Raw genomic sequence first — 17422 nt, forward strand, 5'->3', positions numbered from 1 at the left:
CCACTGTACTGTGAAAGTGGCTGTCTGTGAACTGTGGTTCAAGATTCTGGCAGATCAGGATGCATAAAACTGTTTTAGTTAGTAAGTTAGTTTAATTGCAGGCTGTGCAGGATCTTAATGGGGTTCAGTGGGTTCATGCCCCCAAACCCAATTTTTGTATTAATCATTTGTAAACGTGTAAATATGAAATAAATATCAGCAAGATACCATCAGCAAGCTCTTTGTTTATTCTCCCTCGCTCAGTTACTTATTTTACTTTATTTCACGCCCTCTTCCAGAGGCACATTGCCCCACCTCTAGAGGCCCGCACTAGAGAACCACTGACTAAAATAGGCTACTCTGTTTTATTGAAGATGGTTAATAGTATTTGTTCTTTTATATCCCCATATCTCTAGATGCATCGTATCTTTAGCTAAATGTGACTATAAATCTTTTCAAGTGTGATTAGTGTGACGCGAGACATCGTTGAAAGGAGGCACGTGAAGGTTAAGCCGAAAATGTTATCCAGTTGTTGATGATTAAACAGATGCTTGTACACGCAGATAATCAAAGGTCCAAGGTTTAGGAAAATGCTGAGCATATATATATGTGGGACAAAAGTAGAACAGCAGCCAGGAGTGTGTAGTCGAAATCTTGGCTGACAGTTTGGCTCTGTCATGATGGGAAGGTTCACAGCTGTAATAGTTGCCCTTCTGTTTTCATGCATCTCCAGCACATCAGGTAAGTGCAGCGTATGATATATATATAACAACATCATCAAGAAATGTGCGATATCTGGTTTTCATTCATGATTTACTGAGTAGTAAATTTGCAACAACCGTTCTCACAAAAAAGCCTATATATTTTAAATGATACTACTTTACTATAACAAAATAATGTAAAACTGATTAAAATATTTCGTGAATCCATCATAATGTTCAATAATGTGCCAAATCAGCTGAATCAACACTTTAATTCACCAGTTAGAGTTGAATATTTTGCCTTTTGTTTCACACAAGACTCCACACCTGAGCTTCTGCCATTTATTTTGAACAGGACAAACATGTGAAAGGAACTGTGGGAAAAACTTGGACACCTGTTCATGCCACACTACATGCACATCTCTCGCGAACTGTTGCCCAGACTATAAAGAGTACTGCGTGAATATATCTCCATATTCTGGGTCTGTTTTCGGTGGCACAGATTTTATTATACTTGATGCAAGTTTCGAAACGGCTTCAGAGATTGTATGCAGGTAAGACATCTGTGGTTCTGTAGAGCTTTTAAGTGGACACTGAGGTAACATTTTATTCATGTAAAATAACCAAATCCAATGGACTTTCATGGACAACTGTGTTAATTATGATAACATTAAAGAGTTTAAGTACAGATCAGAACCCTGCTAATCATTCTTTTATAATGGCAGGTTCAACGACAACATTAATACGGTGGGATATGTGGATGACGGAGGGACAGGCCATTGTATCTCCCCACTGTTATATGAAACAGGATGGATTCCTTTTGAGATTTCATCAGACAATGGCACTACATTCACTAGAGCTGGAGCTTGGCTTTCAGGTATAATACCTGCTAGACACTCTTATGGGTGTTATTAGAACCCATCATTTTCCATTTGATATGGAGATCACATTAACCATGATCTTTTGATTCACATGTGCTGTTTCAGTTCATACTGGTAAGCTAGATTCTAAGTTCAAGGCAATTCTGGACAACTCAACAAAATGGCAGTACTACGGCACACCTAATGTTGGAGGCGCTCTTGAGATGACGTGGAATACCTCTTTAGTAAGAGCAGAAAAGGTCAATATAGAGCTTTGGGGATACAGGGAGACAGGTTGGTAAAATTCTCTATATACACTTTATAGCTCACATGAGTTTGTTGACTGGAGAAATATGTGATTTTAACCACAGTGTTTCTCTGTAGGAGAGCCCTATACAGAGTACTGGCCGGGTGAATGGCAGTATTTATACTCTCTTGCAAAGGATCATCCTAACAATGGCTCCTTCAGCTTTTTGCCCAAACCAGCAGAGAACGGCTTTTCGTCTTGGGAGCTCGGCTCTGTGCGCGTCAGCTCCAGCAGCCATCCTGACGGCATGTGGTACGTGTAAACACTCTCTGTGGTATATAGGTGACTGTTTTAGTGATTAAGGATTTTGATCCTCCAAAGATCAATATTCATTAGCATTTAGTGTTCCACTGTGTGACGTATGGTTCCTTTCACCCTCCGTTTCTAAATGTAAAAAAGCCTCTAGTCTTTGGTGTGCACTTTCTGATATTTCTAAAGTAATGAATACACATATTTTGTTTGCTTATACACAAAAGAAATTATATACTTCCACCTCTGCAAAAATAATGTCCTAAATCCTACTAGTTGAAACCTGAAAAATTTTAATTTCTACATATAATATATCTTTACAGTTGAGGTATAAAAAAAGTTCTGTTGGTTATGCTCAGGAATGTCCAGGCAGCGTGGACCGAGGATCACGCTCTGGCGTGGCATCTGGAGGAGAATTTCAGGAAGGACTCAGCAGGCTGGGCCCTGGAGAAATGTCTGGCATGGGACAAGCTGGAAAATCAGCTGCCCAACTTCCTCAGTGAGATCATAGACTGCCCCTGCACGCTGGCTCAAGCGAGAGCAGACACAGGCAGGTTTCATGTAAGTGAGAGGAGCAGAAAATAAAGACTTGGTTGCACACATTTGTAACAGCAATGCAAAAACTGTACTTTTTAAGTCCAACTGCTAAGGAAGAAGGGAACAACTACAGACAGTAAAAAGGAAGCATAATGGAGAACACATGAGGACCTAACAGACAAAACAATGAACACAGACAAACTGAGGCTATAAATACACACGAGGTAACAAGCTAAAGGGAAACAGGAGGGAAACTAAACACAGCTAAACACAGTTAAGGTAAATGACAGACAGGAAGTAAAACCAGACACAATGCATGGAAACAAAGTAAAACATGGGAATAAATAGAAACACTGAACACAAATGAACTGGACAAAGAGATGAAGAGAGACACTAAAAAACAGACTCATGCATAGAAGCTGGAACTAAAGAAAACCTAAAAAAATATGTTTGGGATTTAGGGGACCGAGAGATCATCAGCAGTTTAGATTTTTAATGCAGAAACTAAACGTGTATAATTACTTTATGTGTCTATGATGATTATCAGTAGCTGTTATCGTTTGTAAATGGTCATTGCTTATCAGTTTAAATTCATGAAGGTCTCTCTTAATTATTGGATTTATGAGAACATGAAAGCTGAACATTTCAGATGTTATTGCCTCATAAATTAGGATGTTATAATATAATCAAAAATGTGTATGGTTTTATTGTTCATGGAATAATTAAGCTTCCGGACTGGGCTACAACACCTCTACCCATCATCTATAGCACTTGCTATTTTCAAACGGGAAGCTGATCTCCTACTTCAAGTTATTCACAAACTGCAACATAACATCTCCATTTTTTCAACAATAAGCCTGACGTGGGATATGTTTTCAAAGTTACAGTGAACACGTGATCACAGTGAATTGCACATTTGACTGCCAGGTCACAGACATTTTATCTTTCTCCTCAGACTGACTATGGGTGTGATATAGAGAAAGGGAGTGTGTGCACCTACCATCCTGGGAGTGTTCACTGTGTGAGGGCTATACAAGCCAGGTGAGTCTTCTGCTTAGAGTGGTGCCCAGAGTTCAAGTATTCGAATTAAGGAAATACGTAGCATATGTGCAGAATAAAGTTTTTTTTTTTTAAAAATTTAAAGTATTTGTTTTAAGTTAAAACAAATCATATAACAAAATAGGGCTCATGTTTTCACTTGTTTATTCTTATATTTGGGCTGATAGTGGAGTAGTACTCTTAGTACTTTAACCGCAGAATCCTGAAAGTAAGTGGAAATATGGCACAATGTATTACTGAACACATACCACAAAAACTCCCACATCTGCAGGCTGCAGAAACTACACTTTTATAGGACTTCCAAGTTTTGTTGTTTTTGTTTTGTTTTGTGTTATATTTGTAGTTTTTGCAGCTTTATAACTTTTGTTTTTAGCTGAGTAATATCAGACTAAGCAGCACAAAACAAAGGTAGAAAACAATATATACAGTGTTATCTTCATTTTAGATGTCAAAAGTATTTACGCGGCTCCCAGTGTTTTCTTTTGCGTGAAACCGGTCCAAGTATGTACAAACTAGGGCAATACCAAAGTGTAATGATGTGGAAAGAAATGCAATAATGGCTATGAAGGAAATTCACTACTGTTCTGGTGTTATTATGATAACGTGTGATGAAGTGAGCACATAGATGTGAGGCTGTGATGGTGTCAAATCAAAAAATCTGCTGTGCTTCCTTCCTTATAATTCAGCTTGTTGAACTGGATGCCAAGAGTCAAAGCTAACAAAGAGGATCTCGGTTGCCACCTTAAACTTTAGCAAAATAGTTCTTTCCCCAGCCGCCAAAGTTACGGTGATGCGTTAAACACAAAGTCAAGGTCGGGTACAGAAATGTTATCTTGCAAATATTAAGTCTTTGAATAACTAAACATAAATGTATTTAACTGCCCAGATGGCCTGTCCAGGCTTTTGAAGATAGTGATAAAGCGAGGTGTGTTAGGGGTCAGTAGGTTTTATCGGCCAGTCAAGGATGATGCTATCTGGCAGACACATGAGAGTGTGGTTGGACTCATGCCAGAGCCAAAACCAGTGGCGTAAAGGCGAAGGCTGTGTAATGACTCAGTGGAGGGAACTCTTCATTTAAACTGTTAAAAGCTTTAAAGGTGGTTTAATGGTCAGAAGGAAATGAGAAATATCTGGACTCGTAATTCTAATTATGTTAATGTAATGAAGCATACATGTATAACATCCTCGCCAGTGTCATGCATTCCGAGAATATAATATTTTCTATGATATCCAGTCTAAACTATGTCTAGTCTCTGTGGCAAAATCTTTATTTATGAACACATGCACACCTCTGTTGTACAGTAGCTTATTTATGAGGTTACTTTATTGATCGAACGTTGCAAACAAACTCCTACTCACTGTCTAACTTGCACTTGGTTTGTTTTTGAGTTTTCAGCATTGGATCAGTTTGTGTCACTCCTATGCTCCTGTTTCATTAATTAGATTAGTGCAAAGTTTAATTCTGTTCCACGGTTACTTTCTTAAGATTGCACCTAAAAATACACAAAATGTTTTGTGTTTTGGCCTAAAAAGTGGTCATCATGCTTTATGTATTAGAGAAACATAGTCTTGCATTTGGATTTATAAACACATATTTAAAAAATTCTCAGAATTTCTTTTTTTTGCTTATTATTTATTCATGCATGTAAAAAAATCTAGAAAAAAAAGTCAGATATGTTAAAAACATAATACTGGTCATGCACTATTATGTTCTTGTTATAAACTTGTGCTACCCACTAGAATGACTGTGGACTCTGGCTTTAACAGATTTTACTGACACTGTCTGGGAAATTTGTCCACAGTCCCGAGTACGGAGCAGGACAGCAGTGCTGCTACGACAGCACCGGTGCTCAGGTCCTGACAGCAGACTCGATTGGGGGTAGTACTCCAGACCGAGCGCATGACTGGGGTTCACCTCCTTACAAGAAACCTCCTCGAATCCCTGGATTGTCTCACTGGATATACGATGTCCTCAGCTTCTATTACTGCTGCCTCTGGTCTGACAACTGCCATTACTACTTTAAACACCGGCCCTCCAGTGACTGCAGGCGTTACAAGTCCCCCGAGTCAGGTGAGTTAGCCCTGGTATTACAGCGTGTTTCACAAGATTAGTTTTTAATGTCTTTATTTTTGTTGTGTGTTCAATGTCAGCTGTGGTCTTTGGAGACCCTCACTTCATAACATTTGATGGCACTAGCTACTCCTTCAACGGCAAAGGGGAATACACTTTGGTGGAATCAGTGGAAAAAAAGCTGACAATCCAAGGCAGAACAGAGCCTGTGACGGGTGAGCCAGTGAACTTTAAGACTATCATTGTGAACAATGCTCCACAAATCCTGTCAGTGAAGAAAGCAGCAGTTTATTTACCTCATTATACCACTATTAGAAACAACCAACGCCACAAAGCTGTCATCTGTTGCTATGAGAGAAGCGTCCTCTGACATCATCGAGGTACGGCTGGTCAGTGGTAACAGTGGCCTCGAAGTGCTGCTCAACCAGAAAACGCTCTCATTTACTGAGCAGACCTGGATGGACTTGAATGGTGAGAAACTGCTTTATCTTATTCCTCATGATGAAACAAACTGGTTTTATTTGGAACCCTTATTAAAAACTGTATTCACTCTGAACATTTTCTTTGGAAGTGAGTGTACTTGTGGGCTCTCGTACTCTTGTAATATTGTGCTTTCTATTGAGCAGCTGATTGTGCAGCTGATTTTACTCTTCAAAATCAGTTTGCTAAAAACCCAGTTTTATGCCTTCTTCTGTAAATATTTGAATTCACAGTTTTCACAAGGCGAAATCAAAAAGTTCATACTTGTGTGGAGAAGAAACATCAGCTGCTGTGTCGAAGGCCTTGAGGCCTTGGGTGTACAGCTATGACACTGAGCAGTTTTCAGTGTGAGGACCCACAGTATCCTATTATTAAAAAGGAGCATGAGGTCTAGAGCCTGACTAGGAGCATCTTCCTTATTATTTCAACATGTACAAGTTTGTGCACAGTGAAACTGCTCCAAATCAGTGCTGACCTCTTCTGCAACGTCTTGACACATGAAGGACAACAGCCAGCCCCAATGTCCTCCACTGTGAGGCAAAACATTGTGGAGATCTGCAAATGTGCAGTGGCTCGCAGTGCATTGAAACAGCACAACACAATATTTGCTCAGTAGCTGTCCTTTAGCTCTCATGCGACTCCTGTGTGAATTTCATTTTGAAAGGTTGGTGTTTTCATGGAGTGACTTAAATGTAAGAGGCTCAAGGCAACCACCTCGAAAGGGATAACAGCCATATTTATATCAGGTGCTGTCTTATATGTTATATAAGTAAAGGCTGAGTACTTCTTCCAACACTGCAGAAATCTATAAAGCACTGTTTTAATGGCACAAACTGTTTTTTATTCTCTCGTAGGTGCATTTCTGTTTTCTCCTACGTCTACAAATGTGACTGTGATGTTTCCCTCTGGAGCCGGGGTGGAAGTCCGACAGAGAGAGGGAACCATGACAACCACTGTGCTCCTGCCAGAGGATTTTAAAGACGCCACTCTTGGACTTTTGGGAAACATGAATGGTGATGCCAAAGATGACCTTGTTTTCAGCAATGGGAGTATTGTGCAGAACTCCAGCAATCCAGAGGAGCTGTTCAGCTTCGGGGCCAGCTGTAAGAAATCACTAAACCTTTACATCACTTATTTGTGGGAAAACTGCTATTGTTACTTAATTTTTCTGAAGTAAGGGTAAAAGTTGGCAAATCTAAGATTTGAGGTGGTTGAAAGACAAAACAGCACTGGTACAGGGGTAGAGTAGTTTGCATTGTTGCCTCACAGAATGAAGTCCTGTGCAGGGTTTCCTCTGGGTACTCCAGTTCCTCCCAAAGACATGCATGCAACTGGTGAAACTAAAGGGTAGTTGGTGGACTGTCCATGTTGCACCCATGCTCTCAGCCTGTGACGGCGAGACCTTTCCACTGTGATATCACAATAAACATAAACATAAAAGCCTAACATATCTTGCAGGTCTGATAAGTGTGATCAGTGTGGAAGTGCTTTAAACCTGCTACAAGGGGGCAATAGCTGTGGTTACAACGATACTTCCTGCCCCTGTAGAAGAATGTGGAGATGCAGCTTACTGTCCTGACCGCTGTAAACATTTTCCTGATGAGTTTATTGACCCAGTCAGTTTTTGTTAGAGAGGAGGGTGGAGTGCAATGCTAGTTTTCATGAAAACAGTAGAAAGCTTGGTTAGCAAAGTGCATCACACATAGACAGATACTGGCAAAGTAATATAAAAATAAAACTCTAAAATTTCAATGAAGGAAACTGGAACACAGACTTCTGCAGTCAACTAGACACCAACCCTAATGTTTATGTCATTATTTAAAAGAAATGACCCCTGTTGCTTTGATGGAAAAATTAGGCAAAAAGACTAACCTCAAGTGGTCATCCAAGGAACTGCAGTTTTGTGGTAGGTGGTGGTTGGTTTCATTTTTAATCCTCAAACCCATGAAACCCACATGAATTAAATCCATCAGTTTTTTGTGATACTGCTCTCCGTCAGGGGTTGTGTCTACTTTAATAATAAGAGCATGTTTTTCTCTGATATTTGTGGTGGGAAATTAAAGTATAGCTCTGTTTTTGTCTTACAGGGGCAATAGCCAACGTGTCTGCCTTGTTCACCTATGATTCAGAATACTTGTTGGAGACATATTACGATGCCCCCAGACATGACACCAGTTTTATTCCAGTGTTTTTGGTTCCTGAGAGTCCAGATGATCCACTCGCCAATCAGGCAGCAACGATATGCTCCGGAGAAGGCTCTCAGTTCTGTAGGTATGAGTGAAAACTTTGATTTGCTTTCTATTATTATAATAACAAACTGAATGTAAGTGTAATGTTTTTATGAAGCATGTCTGCTTCAGATATGTCGGTAAATGTTAGATGGTTAAATAAATGGTGAGTGCTAATTTTGCACATAAAGTTTAATTCAGCTACTAACACACTGATGATGTCACACGTACAGTGCATCAATTATATTATCCTCCACTGGGTGTGAAAACTACACATTGACTGTCTGCCAGACACAGGAATACATGTGAAATACTGAGTAGTGTTATGGGCAATATTATGGTATTTGGCACAACTTGTTAAAAGACAAGAAATCTCATTTTCTGATCTTTGCTTATGTACTGTAGGTATGACATCCTGGTAGGTCGTAGTCCAGGAATCGGAAATGCTACGAGAATCTCTTTCCAGAGTCATGTTTCTCTTGTAGAGGATCTAAAACCAGGTAAAAAGTTTTCAAAATTCGTTGATTATTCCGTTGATTATTATGTACCACTTGGTATGACATTGTCATACTTTGCAGTATTATCCTGTGGGTGGCTTTCACCACCTGATAATGGGAAAAAGGAGGGAACCACCTACTTACAAGGAGCTAAGGTGCGGCTTTCCTGCAATGAGGGCTACAATCTCAAAGGATCAGCAGAGCGACTATGCCAGGCCGACGGCCAGTGGTCTGGAGAGGAGACACGCTGCGTGGCTTCCAGTATGGACACATCATGACATCAATAAATGATGAAATCAATAAATAGCAAGATTTTCATCTTCAGAAATCAACAGATGATTGGTGACAAATGTGTCCGTCTTTGAGCAGGAGTGTGTGCGTGTGATTGATTTGATCTTGTGAATCAACTCTTAAGTATTGAAATGCACAAAAATATCATCAAATAACTTTCATACAAGCTTGTCAAATTGGAAAAACAAAGATTTAGCATGAGGATGGATCTGATCAATCATATTACATGGCTAATTTTTAAATTCAGTCTCTTTTTTAGACTTCCCAAAATCAGAAAGTCTTAAAATCTAATCACTGGAAAAATACCTCAGAAGAAGCAGAAGCACTCTGTTCTTTACCACGGGGCTCCTTTTCATTACTTTTTCACAAAGAAACACTTATTTAGTAGTTGCAAACATGCAGTGCAAAGAAATGTTAAGAGACGTGCATCTTCTTACTTCTTCAACGGTACTATATTGCCAGTATTTCTTGTTTGGATTTGTACTATAAACCTTACGAATAAGCAAAAAAAGCTCAGCTGCAGCGCTCACACTTGCCCTGTAACTTCCCAAGGAAATATTGAAGGCTTTTAATTGTTACTCATAGGATTAGACATTCAAGATGTGCATTTATCAGCACCCAGTTCAATCAGAAAATATGCAGGCATTGACCTAAATTTGATGAAAAACAGAACTCTTGACAGAAAAAGCAGAATCAAAGAATGGGAAAGATTGTGCATGCATCCTGCTCTCAAAGGCATGAGGACTAAACCGAAAACCTGAATTAACAGCCCATTTTTTTGCATAGAAAAAGTAAAAGTATCACATCGCAATCCTCTTAGAGATACCAGTTTGAATTTTTCTGGTCACAAAAATTAAATATCTGGAAGTGATCTTCCACCATATCAGCCACCAAAGGGGAGGGTGATTCTCATCTCTACAGCAGCTGAGGACGAGCAACAACTCTAGTAACAAAAGAGATTTCACTTCACTCCATATAATGCCTGTCTGGAGATTATTTTCTAACCTACAAACTTTCAAGGGTCAAAGGTTTACCAAAGCCATTAGGATTTATTGTCAGGCTGTAGATATTTCTGTTGATAATGATGCATTTGGCCTGCTGATGATCTTACATAAAAGGTCAGGGTACAGTCAGGATTTCTCATCTGTGACCTACAAATGTCTGTAATAGCAATTTAAAGAATAGTTGCTGAGATGCTTTTGTCTGAAGCAAAACGTAAAAAACAACAACAACAATACAAAAAAGTAAAGTAGAAAAGTGAAGTAAATCTTGGCCAGTCTAGTGTTCAAGATCGTCTTTTCATGCACCTTTGCATCATTTTCAGTGCAGTTGCTATTTTTAGAACTTTCCAAGAAGTCTGGTTGCGCTTGATGTGTGCTGGAGAGGACACAAAACAAACACACAAATACACAAAATCTGTACTGTGGACATGATACCCTCGTATAAGACTTACACCATTTTTTTTAAGATAAAAACCATATAAAGTCATGTTTTCTACTTTGTTTTTCAGCTAAATCAAACTCTGAATCATGTGATTCCTGTTTGATTCTTACACACTTAACAATCAAGTCCCATTTTTTTCCCATTTGTCCTGGATAACTTGACTCAGTGGGAAAAGAGTCTCATTTAAATCTGTGCCTTCAGGTAATACCGCAGGGATTGTGGCTGGTTCAGTCATCGGAGCGCTGACGCTAATTGTGATCATAACAGTAATCGTGCTCCACTCCAGAAAACGTAAAAGGTACAGTAAGATATTACTTATTCTCATTAGTGGATTAATAAAGTGACGATATGCACTTATTTTATCAGGATTATGTTATAGTATCTGTTGGTGAGTGAAAGTTGAGTTAACTTTTATTTTGTATCTCTTTCAATTTCAGAAAAGATGAACATTCATCAGAAACGGAGAGTCATTAGAGCTTAGGGGAGAATCCACAATGACACACCTATAAATGTAGATTAAACAGTAATCTAGCTAAACAGGTAATGGGTAAAACATTAATCTAGAAATGGCAGAGGCCATGTTTATTTTGGTAACAATGTCCAAGACCAAGTCGACTGCATGTGAACTGTTAATACTAAAACTACTAGCTTCTGTATTCTTCCAGCCTCCTGTCTACACTAATAAGTTGACTGTTCTGTTGTGATTCTGACTCCCAGGTATTTCAGGCAGAGCTGAGCACACCAGGCTCCTGTGCTGGCTAAGTTATACTAAACAAAAGAAAAGGTTTGATGTGTTAACCAAGTGTCTACCCCCATATTTAAGGCTTGATTAGCAGCATGTAGTTATGTAACACTATATTTAAGCACTCCCAAAAAGATAACTTCTCTTCATAGTCGCTGAGTTGCTTTTTTTGCTGTTAGGTTTGTTTAAACAGAACTGTGCACAGTATTTGAAGCAGGGCTGAATGGAGTTGTGTGTGTCCCCCTTATGGATGTCAGGTCTCTCCTACTGCCATTGCAAACTTTGGACAGTTTAAAGTTTGTCAGTCCTCGGGCGACACCCTCATTGGACCCGGGGCTCCAAACAGTTTCTTTGTCTGTTGATCAGCTGCTCCTCTGCACAGTTAATATCTACATACAGTATAACACATTTAAGCTTCCTTTATGTTGAAAAGTCAAACTGTGTTGCTCTTCTTTTGGGTTTGTGAACTTGTATTGTTTTAATGAAGTCGTTGGGATGCTGTCCTTAAAAATTGTGGCTGTCCTCATTCAGTAAAATACAGCACCCTCAGTTTATTAGATAAACTGATAAACTCCAGCAAACTGCTCCCTGCCACTGCCTACACACTCCTCTTATGACAATGTCAAAAACTAATATAAATATTTGGACTACTGAGTGTTTAGAGAAGAAAAAGCTGCACTTTCTTGGTTGTGTATTTCTTAAATGTTAATAAATGTTGTTATACAGTTGGCTATTGTGTATTTTTTTTAAACTGAATTAAAATATATCCTGAGAAGGTGAATATCATGCTTGAATCAAACTAACCACAGTTTTTTGGCACACGCATACGACTCGGACCCGACATCACATTGTTACTGTGAGTTTCTGAGCCTTTTGCAGTGCTGTACATTTACACTATACACTGGTATGGTGAAAACAATATTATAGGATGTTAAGAGCAACTAAATCCAACACATGGCATCTTAAAGCTCAGGTGTAGGCCTAAGAATGACCTATGTATAACTTTCTGTATTTATTCTCAGATGATCCATAAATGTAATGTCAACTTTCCAGTCCTTAAAATGTACTTTAACTGCCCTTTGGGGATAAATAAAGTGTTTTTGAATTTGATTTAAAAGTATTTGCTTTGACTTTGAAACGATTAGATAAAGATCGTCAGGGTCATTACTCACAGTAATACTTACTCCAGCTAAAGGTATGTGTTGATGCAGTGTTTCCACCATGCTTTCCTTAATATTTGACTTCTTGCTCTTAAAAGATTTCAGATATTTCCTCATTAATAAATTCATTAGTAAAGTTCCACCTCAGATGCCTGGTTGATTTATGAATCTCAAGCTCGGTTCATTATTTGTTCAGCATATCACCCTTGTTGCCCAGATTTATCTGTGCATGTGAAATTCCTCACAGCCACTCCACTGCGTCAGTCTCTCAGTCTGTCGCTTTGTCCTGGCTGTAAACACGTCTTTAGTTTCTGGTAAACAACAGTTTGTCCCACACGTTTATCGCATCATTGTTCTCGATTCGGTCTCGTCTTTTCAAGTCAATCTTGGGTTCAGAAAGTGAACGTAACACTGTTGTTTACTGTGTTACTCTGAATGTACATGCTGTTCCCTCACACAACCCAAGGCTGTAGTTTCTTTGGACAAAGAGCACCAGTATGTGACAAGACTGCAGAGGCCTCTGCTGAATAACCTTGCTTCCAGAGTCACTCACCAACAACTTGCCACAGACACTCCAGAGATATAAATACAAATGATTAGCATTATCCCCTCCATGTCCTGGGCAACAGAGGAGTAACTCCCCAGCTCATCTCATAAATCATTCTCATCCTTTAGATCACTCTTACTGCCACGCAAGTGTTAAAATGACCCACCCGGGTATTTAAAGTGTGAGACTGGACCATGCAGATGCCAAAGAACGCCTTTCCTTGGACCTCCTGGACACTTTCTGTTGGGCAATAAAAATACAGCTGCTCTGTTGTTTGGGTCTTGGTGATCGGACGAGACTTGTTTGTCACAGTGGAGTGATACTCTTTGCAGACCTGTTCTTTCATATTGATCTGATTTTCTAGGATATGGGTGAAGAAAATAAAATATTATCCCGTCCAATTTTCCGCCGAGATGTGGAATGGGATCCTTTTCCAAACTGGACACAGCCGAGCCGTATCTTTGCTCAGGATTTTGGTCTTCCACCTTTCCTTGAGCCCAGTGATCTGGACTGGCTAGACTGGGCGAAGAAGAGACTGGCATCTTTCTCATGGCCAGGGTACACACAAAGTCCCCTTCTCCCCCCATTTATTGGTATGCGACCCACAGACCAGAAGGGATTGAGACAACTGACAAGTGGAGTATCAGAGATCCAAACAGGGCCAAACAGCTGGAAGATTAATCTGGATGTTAATCACTTCTCGCCGGAAGAGATCACAATCACAACCAAAGAGGGTTATTTACAAATATCAGGTAGTGACTGTTTTTTTTGATCATAAGATAGATTTATGATGAAATACGTGATGAAAAGTGTAAAAGGCACTTTTGTTTGCTTGTTTTTCATTTCAAGGGACCCACGAAGAAAGACAGGATGAGCATGGACTGGTTTCAAGGTGCTTCACTCGTAAATACAAGTAGGTTGTCAGAGAACACTATGAGTCTTTAATTGTCACATGCAATGTTACACATACATGTTACCTGCAGTAACCTCTCAGACTGAGCTCCTAGAGGAGAGCAGTTTGAGAACAGAAAAAAACACACCTCAGCACAGAGAAACACATGAATCTTCATATCTTTACACCTTAAAAACACGTGAGTATCGGGTATGGAGTTTGAACGGCCCCATTAAAACATACATGCAAACATTAAGTATATAAGAGTTTTCTGTTCAGAGTTTTTATCATTCTAATGAGCTTGAAAGTCAATATTTAGTATGACTACCTTTATTTGTCTACACAGTTTGAACTCTTAGTCAAGCTTTCTAAGAATTTCTTTAAGCAGTTTTAAGGAACAGTTCTCCAGCTTCTTGAAGGACATTCAAAGCTCTTCTTTAGATGTTGGCTGCCTTTTGTTCTCTTCTCTGTTAACATGAGTCCACACTGCTTCAATAACGTTTAGGTCTGGGCTCTGGTGAACACACAAATCAGCAGAAGGATCAGATGCACCTGTTAGGTCCTACACTGTTAAAAAAAAAAAATCCTAGAAAAACAGTAATATTCCGGCAGCTGGAGCGCCAAAATAATACCATAAAATAACAGAAAATAACTTTCTTATAAAAATACGGTTATTTTCAGTAATGACAATACAGTTTGTTGCCCTAATTTTACATGGGATTTTGCCTTTTTCAAGTGCTTTTAAACATTAAATTAGGAACATGTTAATGTGATTAAACAATGAAATTACCTATAAACAAGGTCAATGAATGTGGCAATATGAATAATAATACTTAAATGTACAGAAATATACAGTTAACAGTTGGTTTAAATAATAATGGATTGCATGCCCTGGGACAGACTGACAGAGGCGAGGCTGCCATATCGCACCATCGGCCCCTCTGGCCATCACCAGTAGGTGAAGTGTCTTGACCAAGGACACAACGACCGAGAGTGTCCGAGCCGGGGCTCGAACCGGCAACCTTCTGATTACGAGGTGAACTGCCAACTCTTGAGCCACGATCGCCCTAAATAGCAATAATAATAATAATTATTTGATGTAAAAAAAAGTTTATGAGAATCATTGTATATATTTTTCCATAGCATTACATTTGAATTTAACAGTTCAATCTTTCAAATGATGGACACATATTTGTGAAATCATGATACATTTGTGAATGTATTTTAACAATCTAAATATGCATATGTACAGACAAATACATTTAAAAAAAACAAGAAAATTATGTTTTATTACATTACAGTGATTTTACGTTAATTTACATTTGAAATGTGAAATCACAGTCTATTTATGTAAATTTAATGATATTCTAGAAGAACAGAACAAAACTGTAAAATACACAGTAAAATACTTTTATATTAGGATTTTTTTTTTACAGTGTACGTTTTGTCTTTGCTGGATTTTTTTCCTGTTTCTTAAGGACATCATTTTCAGATACTGGTCATCTGCTTTTATGGTTGCCGCTTCTTCTTTTTTCCTCCAGTTTGTCAATTTCCTCAAATTTTTTAAGGACACACTGCACACTAGGCTGAGATATACCCGCTTAACAAAGGAAAAACTTTGAAAGACCTTCAGAAACTATTGGATAACTATTGCTCAAGACCACTTTCAGAAATTATAAGAAAATCTGATTCCTTGGAAGGAAAATATAAAGAAATGAGGGGTGTCACAGTACTTTTAAACAGCACTGTACAGTATGTATAGCTTACAGAAGGTGAGAATATCAACACATACACAGATGATTCTGCAGCAATAATAGAGTTGCCAGATATAGGTTGTAATCTATTTAATTAGTCTCTCAAATATTTATATATATATATATATAATATATATATATATATATATATATATATATATATATATATATATATATATATATGAACAAATACACTGTTCTGTTAGTTGCTTACCAACTTTCTCTTCATTTCATTAAGGTTGCCACAGGGGGTTGACTTGCAGCAGATCAGTTCATCCCTGTCTGCAGATGGAGTCCTGTCTGTAGAGGCCCCCGTGCCGGGGACATCAAGCAGCATCCCAGGCAATGAGATTGTCATACCGGTTCAGATCAGACAGAAGCAGGATGAACAAAAGTGAAACCAGTGAGCAGAACTTGATGTAGCTCAGGTTATGTGTAGCAACCTTTGCAGCACTGACCTAAAGAGAAAACGTAGTTGTTCTAGCATTGCAAATTTACTAACCAGGCTGGTTTATTGCCACTAGAGACCATTTCATACTGTTCAACATAATAATGTGACACTTTATATGTTTTTAGATCAAGATTAGATTTATGAGTTTGACCTGAAACTTGATATGATGGTTTCTTGACTAAGCAGCATTATAAAGCTGTCCTGATATCACATAATCCCTAACAAATGAAAATAACAAACAAACATCATCCTCTATTCATAAATGCATTCTTATTTTGGCAGATTGCAGGATTAGGAGGAATCAGTTTGATCTGTAGTAACTGTGCTTCTTAAGGTATGCAGAAAATTCTTGTCAAACAGACCACAAGAGGGCATTGAAGTTCTACTTAGAGTCACATTAGGGAATTTATTTACTCCTCATGAGACTTACACATAAATTCTTTTTTTAATCATGTAGAGATTTATAAACAGCTCTTCTCTGAGACCACCTATTCAGCTTGGGTACGCCTTCCAGGTTAGAAGCTTGATGCACAGTATTCGTTTTTAAAAAGATTTATAATACATAAAATAAAGAGCAAAAGCTACAAATAAAAAATAAAATAAAGCTCTTCATTAACACTAAATGGAAAAAGTCATATGTAATGTTGCTTTTCTTCTCCAGTCCATTTAAGTTAGGGCCATGCCAACTTAGGGTGAGTCAGGCTCCCCCAAACATAGCCAAGATTTGTCTGCTATCTGGGACTCTTACGGCAATGTGATGGCTCAGTGTGTGCAATTTGTGAGGCAATCTGTAGGGGCATCCCCTATCATACTGTGGAAGGACAGACTTACTCCTCTTTAATGGTCTACGGACCAAAAAGTTCAAAGTAGACACGAGCAGTGTAGCTCATAGACTCCATTTAAAATTCTCCATCAGTTCACAGCCTTCAGAACTCCACAATAATAGATCCCGACAACACGTGTGGTCATTGTCATCTTCTTGGGGATGTTGAGCTTGCTACAATAAATATTTCTGCACACATTTGGGTGTGACTGTTTTTTCCTGAGTAAGAGTTCCACAACACAGTGGCAGTTTCATCTTGGCATGAAAGTGTCTAAAAAAGTCTGTCCCCATGCTGAAGTCAAGGGTGACATCTACTGTTGAAACAGAATACTACATAACAAATGTTTGGGG

At 38.7% G+C, this 17422-nt stretch overlaps 2 protein-coding genes across 3 annotated transcripts; both read left to right on the plus strand.

Moving 5' to 3' along the window:
• Window positions 1-268: 268 nt before the first annotated feature.
• LOC116322494 (sushi domain-containing protein 2) lies at window positions 269-12173 on the plus strand. Its single transcript, XM_031742582.2, has 16 exons — window positions 269-720; window positions 1036-1234; window positions 1406-1557; window positions 1667-1834; window positions 1925-2099; window positions 2456-2657; window positions 3589-3674; window positions 5495-5763; window positions 5844-5978; window positions 6079-6234; window positions 7098-7346; window positions 8331-8514; window positions 8877-8971; window positions 9050-9229; window positions 10904-11000; window positions 11140-12173. Exons 1-16 carry the CDS (start codon window positions 657-659, stop codon window positions 11174-11176), a joined length of 2448 nt encoding a protein of 815 aa, XP_031598442.1. The 5' UTR covers window positions 269-656; the 3' UTR covers window positions 11177-12173.
• Window positions 12174-13298: 1125 nt separating this feature from the next.
• LOC116322492 (heat shock protein beta-1-like) lies at window positions 13299-17255 on the plus strand. 2 transcript variants are annotated; one of them, XM_031742580.2, is made up of 3 exons: window positions 13299-13903; window positions 14001-14064; window positions 16036-17255. In XM_031742580.2, exons 1-3 carry the CDS (start codon window positions 13519-13521, stop codon window positions 16193-16195), a joined length of 609 nt encoding a protein of 202 aa, XP_031598440.1. In that variant the 5' UTR covers window positions 13299-13518; the 3' UTR covers window positions 16196-17255. The 2 variants fall into 2 exon arrangements, with proteins under 2 accessions (XP_031598440.1, XP_039471884.1); XM_039615950.1 differs by having other exon boundaries at window positions 14001-14043.
• Window positions 17256-17422: the final 167 nt, after the last annotated feature.

The sequence above is a fragment of the Oreochromis aureus genome, linkage group 7 (assembly GCF_013358895.1).
Source record: "Oreochromis aureus strain Israel breed Guangdong linkage group 7, ZZ_aureus, whole genome shotgun sequence".
Taxonomy (NCBI): domain Eukaryota; kingdom Metazoa; phylum Chordata; class Actinopteri; order Cichliformes; family Cichlidae; genus Oreochromis; species Oreochromis aureus.